General features: G+C 37.7%; 1 protein-coding gene across 1 annotated transcript in view; it reads left to right on the top strand.

Moving 5' to 3' along the window:
• Positions 1 to 21,214, top strand: part of LOC115419455 (plexin-A2-like) — a 152,431-nt gene that overhangs the window by 121,237 nt on the left and 9,980 nt on the right. The window contains 15 exon segments of the mRNA XM_030134248.1: positions 1,158 to 1,301; positions 3,078 to 3,312; positions 4,073 to 4,215; positions 5,248 to 5,352; positions 5,354 to 5,392; positions 5,395 to 5,448; positions 5,450 to 5,485; positions 5,488 to 5,522; positions 8,775 to 8,841; positions 10,089 to 10,235; positions 10,770 to 10,898; positions 10,901 to 10,931; positions 12,270 to 12,373; positions 15,547 to 15,643; positions 16,715 to 16,914. Of these exon segments, the coding sequence (XP_029990108.1) occupies positions 1,158 to 1,301; positions 3,078 to 3,312; positions 4,073 to 4,215; positions 5,248 to 5,352; positions 5,354 to 5,392; positions 5,395 to 5,448; positions 5,450 to 5,485; positions 5,488 to 5,522; positions 8,775 to 8,841; positions 10,089 to 10,235; positions 10,770 to 10,898; positions 10,901 to 10,931; positions 12,270 to 12,373; positions 15,547 to 15,643; positions 16,715 to 16,914 (1,566 nt within the window).

Below are 21,214 nucleotides of genomic sequence, written 5' to 3'. Positions count from 1 at the left end.
TCAAGAAATCTTACCAAGATAATTTTCACTTGTTCCACTGGCAGATTTTTTTGCTTGATTTAAGCAAAAAAAAAAACAAAACTGAATTAAGCAAAAAATAAAAAAATAAAATCTGCCAATGGAACAAGTGAAAATTATCTTGGTAAGATTTCTTGATATAACATTTTCAAGATCTTTTGTCTAAAAATAAGTTCTTATATCTCACTGAAAAGTTATTCTTGAGGTGATTATGTCTTATTTTATCTGTGATGAGATATTTTGGCTAGAAATGAGAAAAATACACTTGGTAAGATTTAGATTTTTGCAGTGAGTGTGCTCTGTCACCCCTGCGTTTTGTGATTCTTTGTACTATCACCATAAAAAAGGCTGCAAATGTACCAGAAAACTCAATGAATCCATTACAAGTGAAAAAGTAAGAGCAGAGTTTACTAAAAACCCCCGTCTGGTCACACAACACTTTGCCCCTCCTGCTCATTGATACCCTGCCTACCCAGGGATTCATTTTGAGTCTTAACTTTAAATCTTTTCAAAAAATATGTAAATAAATAAATAAATAAACAAATAAATAAAATGAAAAAAGTGTAAGGTGAACATGTCTGTGAAATTTGATTGGTTTGATTAGTTTAATAGTGCCAGAGAAATCAGTTGGACAAAATGAATTCCTGGTATATTTATATGGGCGAGGGTATAAAAAAGGTTGAAATGACTGGTCTGCCGAGATTTCCTCAAATATTGTTATTATCTCAAAGGTCAAACTATTGAACAAAAGAGGTTTCCTGTTCTTCTAAAAGTGCATTTCCAGTGCATGAAATACAGTGTCAAACATAGTTATTATTCTGTGTTGAAAAGTGAAGCTCAAAGAAGCCCACTTGAGTAGAGAGGGACAGATTTTCAGCAAAATACATCAAGTTGAATGGTGTGCCTTCTCTGAAATAGTCAGTTTTGGAAATTATCTAAATTCCTCAAAATATCAGAAGTAACATAACACATATGATCAACCACACATTTGTCTGTTGCAATGTTGCATTGGTCGCTTCTCTTTACACAGATGTATGCTGTACAGTTGTGAAGATGTCACCTTGTTTCTGGCTTTTGCTAATCTCTTGAATCATATTGTCAGATTAACACGTGTTATTATTTGCTTCTTTGTTCTGCAGGGCCGTAACCTGGTACCATCTGCATCTGGCGGAGCGCGGCTGAATTACACAGTGTTGATCGGAGATACCCCATGTTCTCTTACCGTCTCTGACACACAGTTACTCTGTGAACCACCAAACCTCACCGGACAGCACAAAATACTGGTCAGTTCATTTCAGTTTTACGTGTTTGAAGCTGATTTCTGTCTTTTGTGCCTGTGATTGCATGTCTGCTTGTATGTGGGTCACAGTCTGTGGGTCAGTGTTTGTGTCTACGTCACTGTGTTTGTGGGTCAACATCAAGCTTCACTTAGTCACAGTCGTTTTGTCATTGTTAGTCACTTCTGGTTCAGTGGGTTCCCAATTAGCCTCTAGAACTATTGACAAGCACAAAATAAGTAAAATTCAACAGAAAATGATCCCCAACATCACTGTTTGCCAGTTTTATTCTTTAGCAACCACTTGTGAAAAGTTTTCTGATAAGTGTATTATATTTCTTAAGTTTTATGTCACAGTATTTGTTGGTTTACTGTCTAAACCAGACTTAGACAGAATTATCCGTGCATTTATTTCTAGCAGGTTAGACTACTGCAGTGGTTCTCAATCTTTTTCTGCCGGGCCCCCCTTTGGAAGACAAAAAATGTCCAGGCCCCTCTCAACCCCAACAGCATTGTAACAGTGGTGCAATTATAACTTTTATTGAAAGAAACATCAGTATCATAATAATGCTTTTTGCTTTTCCTTGAATACATTTTTGTTCAAATTAAACTTAGATTCTTGCTTGAAAAATACAAATAAACTCAACAAGACTGCTTCCTGAGACAATATTTTTCCAAATAAAAATAGGAAATGTGTAATTATCTTACAACTATGGCAATAAAGTTTCTTTTTTTTGTAGAACAACAAACAAATTTTGGTGACAAAGATGAACATTTTAACAACATCAGTGGCTGCAATGAGCCCGTTTCCATTTTACATCTCAGAACATTAAAGTGCAAACTGTGCAAAAACTGAAACATTGCACATTTTTCTTTTCCAGTCAAATCCTTGTCCATTCTCCAAACTTGAACTCTTTGTCTAGTCTAGTGCCAGACCACCATGGCAGTAGATTTGTTTGTTGTATGTCCCTAAAATGAGTCCAGGGTGCTCCAACACTAAAACATTAGTTCCACCTGCTACATGTTCAAACCTGAAGAAAAGAAAAAAAAGCAAGAACACCCAGAACAGATCCCATGCCCCCCCTGGCAAGCCCCCCCCCCCCAGGGGGCCCACCCCACAGTTTGAGAAACACTGGGCTACTGTAACAGCCTTCTCACTGGACTCTTTAAACGAGCTGTAAGACAGCTGCAGCCCATCCACAACGCTGCTGCTCGGGTCCTGACTAGAACCAGGAAGTACGACCATATTAGTCCTGTGCTCAGGTCTGTGCACTGGCTTCCTGTCGCTCAGAGGATAGACTTTAAAACAGCTCTGCTCCTGTATAAGTCTCTCCAGGGTCTAGCACCAAAGTACGTCTCTGACATGTCGGTCTCATATGAACCATCTGGGACCCGGAAAACCTCAGGGACTGACACTTGCTGGTGCTCAGAGTCAAGACTAAACACAGTGAAGCTGTTTCAGTTCCATGAGCTAAACTCTGGAACAGTGGGACAGGCCTCTACTCTGACAATGTTTAAGTCCAGGCTAAAAACGGCTGAAGGGGTTCTATCTGACCTCTTCTCTTTTACTTTATTTTAATTGATTATTTTTGATGTTTTATTGATCATGCTTTAATTGTGTGTTTTTAACTTGTCTCTTTTCCACTTTTGTAGAGCATTGTGAATTGCCCTGTGTATGAATTGTGCTATACAAATAAATTTGCCTTGCCTTGGTTAATGCGTATTTAAAGCCCTGTGATATTGTGTCCTTGCTACGCTGTGCTGAAAACTTGAAAACATCCAGGTTCAAGTAGGAGGACTCCACATCTCTCCTGGAGAAGTTCACATCCGCTCAGACAGCCTACTCACCCTCCCTGCCATCTTCAGCATCACAGCCGGAGGAGGGCTCCTTCTCATCATCGTCATCATCGTCCTTCTTGCCTACAGACGAAAGTCACATGAGAATGATCTCACTCTGAAGCGGTTGCAGATGCAGATGGACAATCTGGAGTCTCGGGTGGCTCTGGAGTGCAAAGAAGGTGAGTAAAACTGTCAGATCTGAGCTTCATATTACCATAAATCCAGTTGATTAAAACTCACAGAGACCTCCTATCTAGAGCTGCATTACAGCGCCATCTGTTGAGACCAGATGTTCAAGCTGAACTTCGTGGTGACTTTACCAAAATAATTTGTTTTAATAAAGATCTGTTTACAATTGTTGTTTGAATGAATGATCAGATGACTAGCGCAAGACAGTTTGTATGATAGTTAACTATGCATATGCTAATTATCTAATTTTAATAGATTTTTTCCCTTTTTAAATTATCCACATGCATCTAAAACACAGTGATGCATGTATTGAATAATATCCTTTTTGGTAGTGAAAATCTTAACACAAACAAACCCAAAAGCTGTTGAGGTGTTTTTATTTCCCTGAAAAATGGCTTCAAAATAATTTTCCTGACCTCAAAATTACCTTGTAACTTTGAAGTAAATGTTGTGAGGTAATTACACAATATTTACTGCACCCACTGTTCTGTGCATATGCTAATTATCTGATTTTAATAGATTTTTTTCCATTTTAAATCATTCGCATACACCTAAAACACAGCGATGCATATATTGAATCATATCATTTTTGGTAGCTAAAATCTTAACACAAACAAATCCAAAAGCTGTTCAGGTGTTGAGGAGGTTGGCTTCAAAATATGTTTCCTGGCCTCAAAAATACCTTGTAACTTTGAAGTTAATGTTGCGAGGTAACTACACAATATTTACTGCACACATTGTTCTGTGCAGCTTTCGCAGAACTACAGACCGACATCAATGAGCTAACGAGCGATCTGGACAGGGCTGGCATCCCGTACCTGGACTATCGCACTTACGCCATGAGAGTACTCTTCCCTGGTATCGATGATCACCCTGTGCTCAGAGAACTGGAGGTGAGGAACATAAGAGTTGCGCCAGCACTCGAATCAAGTTTCAACCGTTTTCCTGATGTTTTGACCTTCAGTCTGCAGTATACTTCAGACTCAATTGATTTTGGCGTGTTCACGAAAGCTGTCAAACTGCTGTCGAAGAGAGCAGTGTGAGCAAATGCCAGCCTGCTCGCTGTGGTTTGGGAACTGTTTGTTTCAGGATGTCCGCACCAGATGGAGGAGCCTGTGAGCTGAATTTGTTTAGGACTCCCTGCTTCCCTTTGTCTCAGTCATGCACCAGTTTTGAGTCAAACCTTTGCTGAATTCCTAAATGTTACACTTTTCCTCCAGATAATCCCCTTAAGCTTTACCTTTAGATATTATATAACTATCACTGGTATGAATCTGCTCTTTCACAACTCTTTGCATCACATTATTCAGATGTTAAAAGATGCATCACGGTCCTGCATTAATGTCTATATTCATTTCATTAACCATAAAAAATCACTAAGGCATGTTTAATGGCAACATTTGCAAAGATGAGTAGTGTTGATCTACTCTTTTGTCTTCAGCACTTCTTGCCGTTTCATCCTCCTCTCTTTCTTATCCACATCTAGATCCCACTGGATATCATTTTATTTCAAACTCAAGGAAGACTGACGCTAAAATATACTTTGACTCAGTCTGGGCTGCTTTTATTGTTCTGAACTTAGAGGATTTATCTCTGAAGCATTAATTTTTCTGTTGCATTATCAATGAAACAATTTTTGAAACACCTAAAGTCACAATTAGGCTATTTATTCAGGCTGTTTGATTTCATTCTGAGGCCTTAGGCTGTGGTTGCATTTAAAGCCTGCCTTTTCATAAATGTATTTCATATTGATATGAAGAAAGAAAACAGGAGGAAGGAGATGGGTAAAGGAGTCTAGTCTCTGTTAACATGCATGTCTTATTCTGTTTTCATGCTTCTATTTTCGCTGTGCTATTGCTTTCCTCCTGATTTGAGTGAATATTATCTAATGAGCGTGTATGTCTGTGTGTGCATGATGCGTGTAGGTGCCAGGCAGTGGACAGGCCAATGTGGAGAAAGCCTTGAAGCAGTTTGCCCAGCTGGTGAATAACAAGGTTTTCCTGCTGACATTCATCCGTACGCTGGAGGCTGCAGCGCTCTTTCTCCATGCGTGACCGTGGCTACGTCGCCTTCACTTATCATGGACCGCTCTGCAGGGACGACTGGAGTATGCTACAGACATACTCAAAACATCTGCTCTCTGACCTAATAGAACGCAACCTTGGAGAGGCAAGAACCACCCTAAACTACTCCTGCGCAGGTAAAAGAGTACAGTCATTAACAGAAGATTAATATATTTGAAATACATTACATTGTGAATGTCTCATTTTGGTTGCACATATTCAAGCCCAGTCATGAAACGATAATAGTGGGAAAGTAATTTGGTAATAAAGCAGTAATAATGTTACTTAATTATCAAGAATTAGATAACACTGGTCTACAAGTAAAATGCTTCCAGAATAAAAGTAATGAAATTTTACTATGTCTGAGTCACTGATAAAGAAAATCCAGTCAAAATGCTGGTTGGCTGAAATTTTCAAGATACAGTCTTGGGTCAAAATGTGAAATTGGAGAACGAGAGAATGGGTTTTACTCAAAAGGAATATTTCTCTCAGAGCTACAAGATCTACTTTAAAATAATGTCTGCACATTAGAACGCATTCACTTTACAGCTTCTATCTAGTGGAAGGTTTATAAAACTATTCTATAAATATATAGAAACCAATATATATGTAATCGGCCAAAATTTGCTTAGAGGTCTTATTTATATCTTTCTGTATAAGAAATCAATATAAGTGAATCCCCAAAGGAACTTTGTGTTGGTAAATGCAAGTTATGCAAATTTACAGTATTTCAGTTCTGTTGCAACATGTTGATGGTCATATGAACTATTTTTTCAGGTCAAAAATGTCCCATTTCATCACAATTAATGCTATATTTTCATGTCACAAATGGCCAAGTTATATTTTAACTGAATTTACCTGAAAAACAAATATGCGATTCTGTTAGAGGTTACAATATGGAGTATTGCGCTGATCCATCCTGCTTATGTTATGTGAATACATACACTAAGAATGTCACACGTCACTTTTTAAATCAACAGTTTACAAATAATAAGCATTTTTATAAAGAAATAACAATTCTATATTGTTATTTACTCTTTAGTATGATGATAAACTATACAATAAATAATTCTGATACTAGTTTTTGCACAGGGATCATTTGTGGAAATGGTGACATGGCTGCAGAGCATCAGTATGATGGGATCTGTAACAACCATGTCACATCCGTCCACTGACACATTTTGTGTTTTTGTTCAGCTGTTATTGTTTTAGATCCACAACACTAACATTTATGAATAAGAGGATAATTAGCAATAGTAAGAATACAAGTTATTACAAATAAAGTACTGGTACCGACTAGATCATCATGGGTAATGTCACGTCCGTCCACCAGTAAAAGTTTTTCACATACACGTGCTATTCAAAATCCAATATTTCTGAAATAGAGCTTCCACTGTCAAATAATATCAGTAGTCTGTGCACAAATGTATTAGCATTATTTCAACACAGTTCCATGCATCTCTTATAACTTTTTTTTTTTGACAAAAGTGGCCACTCATTTGACCCCCTAAGTAAATTTTAGCCAGTATATATGTTTATAGGTTTTTTTTTGTTTTTTTTATTTTTATTTGGGGGGGGGGGGGGGGGGGGGTGGTCTGTCCTTTTCTACTGTAGCACTCTGAGATTCACCGAATGAAAAGTGCAATATAAATAAAATGTATTATTATTATTATTATTATTATTTATTATGCGTAATAACACTTTATCATATACCTTGAAAACATCAGCAAACCAGCACTTCTGTCATTTGTTTTCCAATTAATCTGATTAAAATACATAACATTTAGCAAATTTAATCTCTGAAGCAAATCATTTCTTAAAAAAATTGTAGACCAGTGTAAAAAGCCTTATCTATCCTTATCTTTGCTGCTCCTGTCACTGTCTGATCCGTGCAGAAATGTGAATGAATGTCTCATCCCACTAGATGTTTGTTTTAATCTAATATTACTCTAAAATTAAAGAAAAACAGGACAGCTAGTATTGTGCAGCCTGGATTCAGGGTTATTACAAAGAAACTGCCACAAGTACTTCAAAGTAAACATTATGCCTGTTGGTGTGTGATCAGCATGAAATTAAACAGAAAAAAAAAAGAGGTATTTCATTTTTCCCGCTTATTACAAGAAACGTCAGTGGAATATTACCCAGATATTCATACAGATTATACACATATTTGCAGGTTCTTTTGGATGGACTGTGTTAAGAATAGAAATATTTTACAGATAGTTTTAATTAGAAGCCTCTGTGACAAAGCCAACCATTTCTGATTAGTGCTGCTTATCTTTGGATATAGATAATTCCATTGTGTATTGTTCTTTCCAGTCCAGTTGCCACACTTCTGATGGATGAGTAACTAGGCCAGTGAAGGAAAGCCCACCACTGTTCAGCTTTGTTTTGTGCAGCGGCGTGAAACAGCCGTTATGAGTTTGAGAAACAGACAGCTTGAGCCGACAGGTGAAAGACAGGAGCGGTAAAAGTGATAGAGAGTGGGAGGGACTGGCAGAGGAAGACAACCTAATGGGGAAGAGTGAGCATAGCAGAGTTGTTGTCAGTCTGACTTATCTTCTATGTGCCGCTCATGAAACATTCAGCTGTAGCTCAAGTTTCTTCCCCATCACCTCACCTCTCCTCTCTCCTCCATCCTCTCGCCTTCCTCCCTCTTTTCCTCCACCTCTGGTTGTCTACCAATTGTTTTCCCAATACTCAGACTGGCCTACTGAATGTTTCATGAGGATTTCTTTTTTTTTTTTTTTTTTCCTTTCTTATTTTCCGAAAAGAGGCTCCTCTCAATCTGAAGCACACTCATTAAATATAAGGATTAGTTCAGATGGGAGCTGGTACAACAAGAAGTTGTTAGCCAAACATGCTGTTCCTGTGGGAGCGCTATTAAATGTAATGGGATGTTGTCAAAATGAGTTAGGGTTGAATTACAGGAAAGGAGCAAAAACAATGACAGCAAAACAGGTTATGGATACAAAGAAACCAGTGGCTATATAGTTTCAGTCTTTGTACCAGATTAAAGAACAATTTCACATCCATTTCAAAATAATATTTAAAGATTTACTACAGTAATCATAAAATATTTGCATTTGCTTCATGTCACATCACTAAATGCATTCAGAGTGAGAAACAAATATGGAGCAGACCTGAGTGGACATCTTAGATGCCTTTGCACAATTATGTCAGACCCAAATATGTCAGAGTATGTGTCCTTTGAGACTGAGCGCCCCCGAGTAAGGATGTTACTTCACTGTAAATCCACTGTCATGTTTTTGGTTTCCAGTGATGTCAGACTTCTTCTGTGTCTTAATTATAAAAGATAATCAGTGCACTCTGCTCTCAGTGGGACGTCTCTTGCTAACAAATGAGTGCTCTTGCTTCTTGTCTTGCAGAACGGAATCGGTCGCAGAGAAGATGCTGACAAATTGGTTTGCCTTCTTGCTCCACAAATTTCTCAAGGTAAACCGGGACTTCTGTCACAGCTTATCTCTACAGGTGTCAGTGTGACAGAGTTTATGACCAATGATGCTTTAGCCTGCTGCATACCATTTCCATTTTAACCCTTTTAAGACTGCCATTATAACAGGCCGCCTAGGTGTTTCATGTGTTTTTTGTAATATAAGTGTCACAAAATGTCTTTTTTGCCAATTCTTTTGCACCTTTGCTTTCAGGAAGAACTTAACTTTCAATATCTGGCCATTAATTATCATTATTATAAATCATAAATGCTTAAAACAGTGTGTTTTTGTCTGGTAAAGTTTCATACTGTCTTCCACATATAATTATTGTAGATAATTCATTTATCAAGACAGGGTAGTTGTTACCTGCTTTACTAGCTTCAACAAACAATTAACCCTGTCTTGATAAATGTAATTATCTACAATAAGTGTGTTTTAGTAAAAAGAAAAAAAATGGACTTGAAGTTTTAGCATATTTATTATCAGAAACAACTGTAAATGTCCATAACCAAAGTTTTTTGAGATTGCAGAAATAAACTTCCAACTATTTTACATCTGCTCAACATGCTTTTTGGTCTTGAATATCGTATCCATATTATGGATTCATATTTTGTTATTTCCATGTTTTTAGCCTGTGTGGAAGTCTCTGAACAGTTCCTTTCTACTTGTAATAGAGTCCCACATTGCTGCCATAAAGTGTTATAAGTATTGGAAAGCTCAAGATCTCAGCTTTCTGATGCCGTTTGAATTTTGTGGATAGTGGTATAATGGTTTCGTTAGAGTAATTTGAATGCTTTATAGCGCAGTGCTGGAGAGATTGCCATTGTTAAAGGGTTAACTGCTACGTTACCTATCAGATATTGGCATTTTTTAAGATTTAAGATACTTAATCGCCGTAAATATGAATTTGCGTCAGTGGGCTCAGGCACACCAACATCACAGCTTAGCAGAAATAAGAAACAAAAACACATAAACCCCACCTCATGAAAGATTGCATACATTCATAGATGTAAGAGCTAGCACAAAAGGAATAAATGATCAGAGCTTTACAATACATCAAAGTGGAACTTAAGTGCAAAAAGGGATATTTTAGAGGATAATAATGTTGTTTCATGTGGCTTGACCTTAGCAAATCTCTCTATTAGCTATTCAAAAAGGAGAAAAAGCTCATTTTACTTTCCCATTCTTTATTTGTTTCCTGTATTATTTTCTTTCATTGTAATCTCTGGGTTTTCTTCTAAATCTAAGGAGTGTGCTGGCGAACCACTCTTCATGCTATACTGTGCCATCAAACAACAAATGGAAAAGGGACCCATAGACTCCATCACTGGAGAGGCGCGATATTCCCTCAGTGAGGACAAACTCATCCGACAGCAGATCGAATACAAAACGCTGGTGAGTCATCAACACACACAAAGCAAAAAAGCCCACATTTTTTCCTAACTCGTCTTCCTTTTGTAGTAACTGATAATAATAGTAATTAGGATTAATGTGGCATCTGCTGCAGTCTAGAAATGTGGCTTGTTTCTGAAAAGTTTCCACACAGGGCTGGTGGAGTGACCTTTTTAAAAAATAGGTTCTTCTTTTACTCTTCTATTTAAATGAAGCCGATTGCATTCCTCCAGCAGCCCTCAAGCCCTCAAGCTCTGGCTCCAAAACAGAGCCAGCCAGCAACAGGATGACACCTCTCTGATCGCCACGTCAGAGAGTCTGAGAGGCTGTGTCTCATTACTTGTTTAATACCCTGCTAGAGCTGCACAGCCACATCTGGAGGGTGAAATTACATTTCTGGCCAAGATCCTCTCCAGGAGGACAGTTTGGTGAAGAGAAGGTTAATGAAGGACTTACCTAGCAAGCAACACCTTTCTCACTGCCTTCCTCATTCTCCCCCCTTCCCCTCCCCTCTCACTTTCTATCCCGGATCCCCAGACACTGAGCTGTGTGAACCCAGACAACGAGAACAGCCCAGAAATCCCTGTCAAGGTGCTCAACTGTGACACCATCACCCAGGTAAAAGAGAAGATCCTGGATGCGGTGTACAAGAACATGCCCTACTCAACAGCGGGCCACGAGCTACAGATATGGATCTAGGTATGAATGCAATTTTACTGTAAACAACTAATCATATTATGCACACTTTGTGATATATAATGAGACTAAAATAAAGTTAAAAGTGAATATTTGTAATTAGGGGTGTAAGAAATATCGGTTCTACATCACATCGCGATATTTCATTTCACAATACTGTATCGATATTACAAGTACTGTATCAATATTTTTAGGTATTTATTCAAATGCAGATATTGTGGAGGTTCATTTTTGGTTTTGGTTTCTTTTTTGTTTTCTTTTATTTATTATTATTAGCACTCTTTATTAAATAATGTTAGTTCCTTTTTTGGGATTGCACTAAAATAATGTTGTGATGTTAGTTCTGAACTAATAGAATATGAACATTGAACAGGATCTTAAACTGTAATGTCTGTAAAACAGGAATTTCAGTTTGAACACTGGAAAGTTTTGTGACATAGCATTAGATCCTGTTGTGATCAGATTAAAATGTGTTTAGTATTTGTGCATATTTCTGGTGTAATTCAATTCTTCAAGGAAATAATCATAAAAAAAAAAGAAAGACAAAATATTTGCCTTTTTAACAGTATCATGATATATCGTGATATATTGTATCGTGATCCTAGTATTGTGATTTGTATCGTATCGCCAGATTCTTGCCAATACACAGCCCTATTTGTAATGGCACTGTGGAAGTAATGACACATAAGGGTGGGCCTGTCAGAGGAGGTCTCACAAATGTTTCGGTGAATACGTCGTATGACATCAACAAAGGGCTCAACATCACTTTCTCGAAGATAACCCCCTCCTGCGCCTGTTTACAATGCTAATCAGAGCAATACTCTCAGACACTGACGTTAAACCTTACTGACAGCACACCTACACTTACGCCTACATGTCATCAAACATTGAATGACTCGGCACAAATCCACCTGACGTGCACCTTGAAAAGAGAGTAAATAAGACGCCTTGTGGGTAGTGGCTGATATAGCTTCAGGGTCTGTAGTTTTACACCTTAAAGGGTGTTTACAGGTTCAGGATTTGGAGGAGATCCGTGTTGCTTTGGGCTGCATAAATCCCTATAAAGACACTGTGGCGTCTCTGTTTTGTTTACAGAATCACCATCACTGGAGTTGTCAAATAGAGATATGTAGGAAGTTGTCTGGGTGACATTTCGGCTGCCATGCTTGACATGTTGCAGTTTCACAAAGTAACTAACAGAGTACACAAGGGTAAAATGACCTCACCTGCAGAGCAGAGGGACACAGCAAGACAAATGACACCCTGTCAGGCACCAGGGAAACAAACATCTCCCAAAACCGCCGCATGTCTCACATTTACTATTGATTTATTTTCTTGCAGAGTGGCGGCAGGGCAGGACGGCGCGTGTGGTCCTTCAGGATGAGGACATCACCACAAAGATAGAGAGTGACTGGAAGAGACTGAACACGCTCATGCATTACCAGGTAAAGTGACATTTAAGGACAACAGTTTAACCTCTTTAAAATCACCATTTTTTAAAAACGCCATCATTACTGCCCAAAATGTAAGACTATTATAGGGACAAGATTTCACTGCTTCTGGGAATGTGAAAAGATTCAACGGTTTTGGCAAACCATATGTGTTGAGGTTAGTGTGGTAATTAAGCACCAATTACAGTCTAATCCATTATTGTGTCTATTGGGATGTATCCCTGAATCACTGAGAATCACATAAGAAGACTGTTAACGTGTTGTTTTATGCTTGGCCGAAAGGCTGCTATGACCAAATGGGTAAGAGAAAACCCTCCCTCAATGCATCTGTGGAAATTCTATGATATCAGACTGTGTTTCTATGGAAAGACTAAGATTTTGTATTGATGATCAGAGGGACGTCTTTGCAGCAGAGTTTGGCAGGGTGTTGGGGTATCTGGGAGCTAGGACTGCAACTACCTGAGACAGACTTAGTGGGGACTTTTGAGATCATTGCTGTGGACATCGGCTAAAATTTACTTAGGGTGTTAAATAAGTGGCCATTTTTGTCAAAAAAAAAAAGTTGTAAGAAATGCATAGAACTGTGTTGAAATGATGCTAATACATTTGTGCACAGACTACTGATATTATTTGACAGTGGAAGCTCTATTTTCAGAAATATTGGATTTTGAATAGCACGTGTATGTGAAAACTTTTACTGGTGGACGGACGTGACATTACCCATGATGATCTGGTCAGTACCAGTACTTTATTAGTAATAAACTTATATACTTACTATTGCTAATTATCCTCTTATCCATAAATGTTAGTATTGTGGATCTAAAACAATAACAGCTGACACAAAAACACAAAATGCGGCAGTGGACGGATGTGACATGGTTGTTACAGATCCCATCATACTGATGCTCAGCAGCCATGTCACCGTTTCCACAAATGATCCCTGTGCAAAAACTAGGATCAGAATTATTTCTTGTATAGTTTATCATCATACTAAAGAGTAAATAACAATATGGAGTTGTTATTTCTTTATAAAAAAATGTTTATTATTAGAAAACTGTTGATTTTAAAAAGTGACATGTGACATTCTTAATGTATGTATTGGCGTAACATAAGCAGGATGGATCAGCACCATACTCCATATTGCAACCTGTAAAAATAAAACATGTGATTTGTAGGATAGAATCTTGTAAGAAAAATTGGGGAATCTAAAAGAATAGAATCTTTGTTTTCAGGTAAATTCAGTTCAAATATAACTTGGCCATTTGTGACATGAAAATATAGTATTAATTGTGATGAAATTGGACATTTTTGAGGTGAAAACAGTTCATATGACCATCAACATGTTGCAACAGAACTGAAATCCTGTAATTTGCAGAACTTGCATTACCAACACAAAGTTCCTTTGGGGATTCACTTATATTGATTTCTTATGCACAAAGACAAAAATAAGACCTCTAAGCAAATTTTAGCCGATACATATTTTGGATTTGCTGTGTGTTTCATGCAACCTGTGCGTGCTGTGCTGGACTGTACAACTTTGAAAATGTTCAATAAAAAGAATGTTAAAAAAAAAAAAATACTCCATCATTGGCATACCCAAATAAAACAACTTCTAATAGAAGATCTGTGTATGCATGAGGCCTCATTTGAACAGTAATATGCTTTATGTGGTGAAAATGGCCTCAATTAGTATGGAACTGAAAAAAATATATATAGACAACATCTCATACATAAGGGAGAAATAAATATCTTTTTGTTTCTCACTTGCTGTAAGTCATCTATGAGTAGCACCAGCAAGGTTATGCTCAAAGTTGAAAGTACAGTATACGGACTATATCAGTCTAAACATCAGGTTACACCCATGGGGCAAAATTTATGGGAAATCGTGAATTTATGATTTGTTGTGTTGCCGACATGCGCAAACCTTACCCTGATTCGATAGATTTTCATTTTACTAGGTAATGTTTCTTTTTTTTATCTATTGATTCCTACTACCTAAGGGGGCATACTGAAATGATTGATTTCGTGCAACCAACATTCCAAAACTCAAAGATACTTCAAGGGCCTAAAAAAAAGAGAGAAGCAGAAAATAGAAAGAAGATGCGGTTTTTGTTTGACAACTTGAGTTCAACACGTACTAAAAGATCAAACTAGTTGATGTGATCAGTTTTCTGTTGATTGACAAAGTATCTGAGGTGTCATTAATATAAATATTTTCCTTCCGACTGCTGCAATCCAGTCACTAAAGTCCACCACGGCAGATGCTGTTGATGAAGAACAAAAGCGTTACTCATTCATATTCATATCACTCACCACAGTGTTTTAAGCTTCATGGTCTCAAGCACACTTAGTCAACCAAACATTCAGTTGTGTGCTTTACCACATTTCCTTTCAGCTCATAAATACATCTGCAAAGGTCAACAGCCTCAGATGAGTCACCCTGTCACTTTGTCAGACAGAGGTTTTTGTCTCGACTCTTGAGTTCTGGGTCAAATTTACGTCTCAGTACTGTCAACATTAAAAGACAGCATATTTTTATTCAACAAATGGTTCAAAAAGAGGCATGTATTCCCTCTTATCTGTCAGGGAGATGAATTTGTTCTTTCATTTTTAATCTTTCTGCCCGTGGTGGAAATGCTTGTTCTGTTGCTAAGCTGGATTTGTATTACGTACATCTGCGGTTCATGCAGCAGCGTGAATTTTGCTCACACTGATGATGAACTCATCTGCTGATAGTATATTAACATAAAACATCTGCAAAGACATTATGTATTTCATCTGATTTACACTGAGCGTTCCCTCATTCAGCCATCGCTGAGCTCTGAAAAGTACACATTTCACTATGAATTTGTCATTGATGCTGAAAATGTGAGTCTAGGTTTCAAGGTTACTTTTGCATTATAAATGAAAGAAGACACAGATAACAGATAACTTAGTCATGGCAGCATTCAGTGTTCTCTGTTAGACTGACGTGAAGAAAAATGTTCTGCGCTCTTAATTTCCTGAATTATTTCCACATCTGAAGGCTGGCAGCTCCACTGATAAGCAAATTTTGTAATTCTTTGAAAATTCCTGAATTAAAAACGTCCATGATTACTTCTGACCCAACAGCTGCGAGCTGAAACCGTGACTGAAAAAACCAGACATGCTTTGCCTTTGTCTTCCAGGTGTCTGAGCGCTGTGTGGTGGCCTTAGTGCCCAAACAGATGTCTTCTTTCAACATCCCGTCCTCGGCCAGCTTCCCTCGCAGTATCAGCAGATACGGTCAGTGCTATGTGAGATCTACAAACGCTTATTATTCCTCCAGCAGGTAGTGGTTCGCCATCTGCCGCTGCCACTGATCAGCCTGTCATAAAGCTCGATAACTCATATATTTAAGGAGATAGGATGAGTTAAACACTATTTAAAAGTACAGATCAAGACAAATTCAGTCAGATGTAAAAAAAAAAAAAAAAAAAAAAAAAGCAACTTTGTGCAGCGACTACACAGGCAGATCGTATTTGTATTTTTACCTCCACCAAGCAGGCAGCATAATCCTGCATCTGTTGGTTTGTTTTTCTGTCTGTGAGAAGGATTACACAAATACTAGTCTGTCCTAAAAGAGGAATCCCTCCTACGAGGTGATCCTGAGGTTTCATCCACTTTTTTACCCTTAAAAGACTTTTTCTTTTAAGGAAGTTAAGGTCCTCTGATACAATTTGGTGATTTGTGATATTGGGATATGTTGATGAAATGACCTGACTTGACTTACCACAGACCAAGGACACAACCCATTAAATTTTGGATACGGTCCATGAAAAGGGGTGGGACCTGATTTATTCGTTATTTATTTTTCATTGTGAGATAGGTAGTTTGACTGAAATATAGGACTAGAGGACCTTGATGGAGCTATGCACTATACTCAATGCCCTTGTGGGTGTTATTGCATTACTTTAGATTTACTAACTCGCTTTAATATCTGACCTTAACTGAGATTCAGGCAACATCTCTAAAACCGCACATCAGATCGACTACTCCTATGATGGTTCAGGTGATTTCTTTGAAACACACATGACTGCTTGATACAATGAGTAGAGACGACAAAAGCCTGATAGAAAGCCAGCCTTTAGCGAGTGAATATGACTCGTCACTATGACAACCACTGAAGTAATGACAGCAAATAATTATACATTCTAAACACATACAAACCAACATGCTCTCTGTGGACTATAAGGACAGCCAGACTCACAATCCAGACAAAAGGGTTTTGTTCCCATTTGAGCAGAGAACTCTACTTAGAACTTTGATCTAGAACATATCGTACATTTCTTGTATCTATCGCCTTTGACTATCTAGGGGTAGATGTGCCCTTCCGGTCCACCCCCACCAGCCCGGACAGCCCCCACTCCCGTGTGCCCATGCTGACCCCCGACTTGGAGAGCGGGGTCAAAGTTTGGCACTTGGTAAAGAACCATGACCACGGAGACCAGAAAGAGGGGGAACGTGGCAGCAAGATGGTGTCTGAGATCTACCTGACAAGACTACTGGCAACAAAGGTGAGACTTTAAAGTGTACCCGTACTGGTCATGTTTATGACATTAATCGTGCTTTGTGAATTATTTATAAGCAAGAGAGGCACAAATTCAAAAAAAATAAAGAAATAAATAAAAAAATCGACATAAATACACCACACTGGACCTTTTTATTTCGGGAATTACACGCGGGGGTAGAATTTATGGGGAGCAGCAATTGGTGGCCAGAAGTGACATACCAGCGTTGATTCTGGGTGATAAGTGCGAGTAAACAAGCTGCAGTCAGTGAGCGAGATTGAGTGGAAAGCACGTGTTCACGCTTGTTGTTTGTGCAGTTGTAAGCTTTGCACTCCGCCATTGTCCTGGAACAGGAGTGTCAAACTCATTTTAGTTCAGGGGCCACATTCAGCTAAATTTGTTCTGAAGTGAGCCGAACCAGTAAAATTATAATATAATAATATATAAATAATGTCAACTCCAAACTTTTCTCTATGTTTTAGAGTGAAAAAAGTAAAATTACATTATGAAAATGTTCACATCTACAAACTATCCTTTCAAACAATGTGAATAATATGAACAAACTGAAAAAAATGTAATGTAATTTTAACATCCTGCCTCAGTTTATCATTTACACATGTACATTATAACTTGCAGATCACAGTGGATCTACAAATACACAAAACATTTAGTAACAGGTGATAGTATTAAAATTGCACTTTCTTCTCTTAAGACATTTCAGGTTGTTCATATTTGTTCAGGTTATTCAGAAATTTTTGCAATATTATACTTTGTTTTAGTATAAATACATGAAAACATTTACATTTACAAAGAGAAAAATTTGGAGTTGTGAGTATTCATAGGTTATTATGACCCACTTGAGACTGAATTTGTCTGAATGTGGCACCTGAACTAAAATGATTATTAATATCTTCAGTGTAATTTTTGCATTTCATAAATTCATCCCAGGGGCCGGAATGGACCCTTTGGTGGGCCGGATTTGGCCCCCGGGCCTCATGTTTGACACCTATGTCCTAGACACACAAGCCAGCACTGGTCGATAATGTGTCATCTTAGACCGGTGTCTAAGATGACACGGGGTCAGCGACCAGTCCATCACAGCCCAGGTAATCGGATAAAACAACAAGTCTGCGTCACTACCGGAGCTAGAACAGCCCATGAAGGAGGAAACATGTCACTGACCATGCCTGACTGAGGAATAGGGCTGCACACTATTGGAAAAAAACTGACATTGTGATTTTTTTAACCCTGCGATACGTATTGTGATATGAAAAAATACTCTTAGGATGTAATAGCTGCGTAGTGCTGACGTAAATGGTCAAACAAATTAGTTGTTTCCTCTCGTTGTGGCAACAGGTGCAAGACGCTGTCGACACAGAACACGTGTTTCAGAATCATCCTTCCTGTAGCCGAAATAATTCCAGATAACTGACGTTGCTTTTCTTTTTGGAAACCAAGTCTTCGTTTTCAGTGATTTTCTCTTGCTCGTTGTTTGTTTTTCAGTGTTGTTACCATCAACTCACTCCATGTGCAGGGGTGCGGTCTGCTTCGGCAAACTAATTAAGAACGATTGTGATTGGTGGATCGCTGTGTGCAGTTGTGCATAAGGTGACCAGGTTGAAATTAGATGAGAACACGTCGAGTTCATTTGCGTCCTACATCACAGGACCTGCAATTATTGTGCACACATAGATCACAATGACGATGCTCAAACAATACATTGTGCAGCTCTACTGAGGAGCGTACTTGACAACAGGCTATGACGTAAATTACCTGATGGAACACCTAGTATTATACGCAATCTTTTGAAATAGCTAGAAATGAGAGTTCACTCCAGGTACCCTTTAACGCACTGGGAGATTGGGATTTCAGTTACAGATGCTGTTTTTGCTTTATCTTTAACTTGGTTTAACATCTATCAGATGATAGAAATGGAAGAGCTACAACTCTTTCATTTCCATCATTAGAGTGTGTGTCTTCTTTTCAGCAGAAAAGAAAGTTAAACAAGTAATACAATCTTCAGTTTTACAAAACCACGACTACTGTCTCGCAGTTTGGTCTGGTGCTTCAAAAAACTAGAGCTAATAAGATCCAGCTCACTGAAAGCAGAGTTATCTTACTCCCTTTTCACTGCTCAATGAGGGGTGGTGTGGAGGGGATTCATGCGGTTTGAGAAATATTTGTGCCTCAGGAAAATCTATACACCTATACACAGTGAACACAACAATGATCCATGTTATTATTGCACCAGGCAGGCCTTCAGGTGATGTTTCATGTTACTGTAGAATAAAACTACAACAAGATACTACTACATTTAACTCAGATAATCACATTAGTTAATCGGTTTAGGATACATACAGTGTGTATATATAGTTGTAGTGATGGTTAATGTATCTGTGCATTCATCAGAATCAGTATTTACATGTACTGTATGTGTTATTGTATTATGTGTTTATGTAAATCCTACTATATTTGCTCATAATAATATAAAGCCAGAAACCAAATTATTTAATAAGTATTAGTCATGTTATAGTATATAGTATAGATATTCTTAGACTAGGAAGGTTATTATTGTTATTTATTATATAAGGAGAAGGGGTGGGAGTTTATAAGTCATACTTCTTCTCACTCCTTTTCAAATATGTATTATATGTGTTATGTTTATGTGTTTTGTTTATTTATTTTCTTCTGTTTTGACATTCATATTCGAAATAAATACATCAATACAAAAAATACAAAATCAGAATCAGAATTTGTCATTGCACAGCAGTACTATGAGATCAAAAGCTAAACCTTAAAGCTGTGGGAGACTTTCGTGACGAATTTTTCATCAAATCTGTAAAACCTCAGTCATAGCCTAAGTATCACGAATCTGGAAGTCTTTCTGTGATTACTCACCTGAATCTCTTCCCTCATGGTGAACAATTTCGAACTGTACTCCACCATAAACAAACCATGTGTTTACAAACAGAGCCGGGAGGTAACTCGGTCATCTTCGGACTTTTGTCGCGATGTGCATTGTCGGAAGTGAAGGTTTGCATGTCCACCTGGCAGTGGCAACTGCTACAGATACGACGCAGAGACGGCAGGAGCTCCCTTCCCTCTATGCATATTCCTCCAGCCATTTCCGCATTTCAGCCGTTTCCGCATCGTGTTTGTTTCATCCATATAATATCATATGGTTGCGCTGCCTCTGCTGCTGTCAGACGGCTACGCGAACCTCCCTTTCAAACAATGCACGTCGCAACAAAATTCCGAAGATGCCAGAGTGACCTACTGGTTCTGTTTGTAAACACATGGTTTGTTTATGGTGGATGACTAGGGATGTAATGATAAGAAAATTTCATATCACTGTTATTGTGACCAAAACTATCACGGTTATCATTATTATCGCGGTATTGTTGAAATGTGGTCAAAATGTTCAAAAAGTACTAATACACACACTGAAATAACTTGAAAAATTAAAAATAAATAAATAAAATAATAGGCACAATGTACTTTCTGTTGCAGAAACATTCAAATATTAACATGTAACCATCAAACATACAAATATGTACTAAAGATATGTATTTATGTGTATTTTTGCACATCTTTTGTCTACTTTAGTATGTTTTTAGTGTATTTTTGCATATTTTTTGTATACGTCAGTGTATTTTTGCATATTTTTTGTATACTTCAGTATGTTTTTAGTGTATTTTTCCATATTTTTTGTTTATTTTAGAGTATTTTTGCATATTTTTAATGTAGTTTAGTATATTTTTAGTGTAGTTTTGCATATTTTTGTATACTTTAGTGTATTTTTACTGCAATGGTGTGAGAAACATTTGTATTTGTCATTATTTCTTGTTTATTCTGTTCTTATTTGACTGATTCGAATCCACTTTAGCTCATACTGGTCTAAATGTGGAACCTGAACGAACATGAGTCTAAAACAGTGAATGCCATGTCAAACATACAAATGTGCATTAAAGATGGCACCTTATAGCCATTGTTGGACCATTTTCCATATCAAGTTTGTGTTCAAAGTGTGGTAATCAAACACGGTTATCATGATAATTAGAATTTAAATGGTAATACTAACCTTGGGGAATTTTACCGCGGTTTATCATTATACCGGTAATCGTTACATCCCTATGGATGACACTTCGAAATTGTTCACCGTAATGCAAGAGATTCAGGTGCGTAATCACAGAAAGACTTACAGATTCGTGATACTTAGGCTATGACTGGGGTTTTACAGATTTAATGAAAAATTGGTCACAAAAGTCTCCCGCACCTTTAAAGTGCGACAACATAAAACAATAAA

This window comes from Sphaeramia orbicularis, chromosome 5 (assembly GCF_902148855.1).
Source record: "Sphaeramia orbicularis chromosome 5, fSphaOr1.1, whole genome shotgun sequence".
Lineage (NCBI taxonomy): Eukaryota > Metazoa > Chordata > Actinopteri > Kurtiformes > Apogonidae > Sphaeramia > Sphaeramia orbicularis.
Note: the sequence above shows the minus strand (reverse complement) of the source record. Positions and strands in the feature narration are given on the sequence as shown.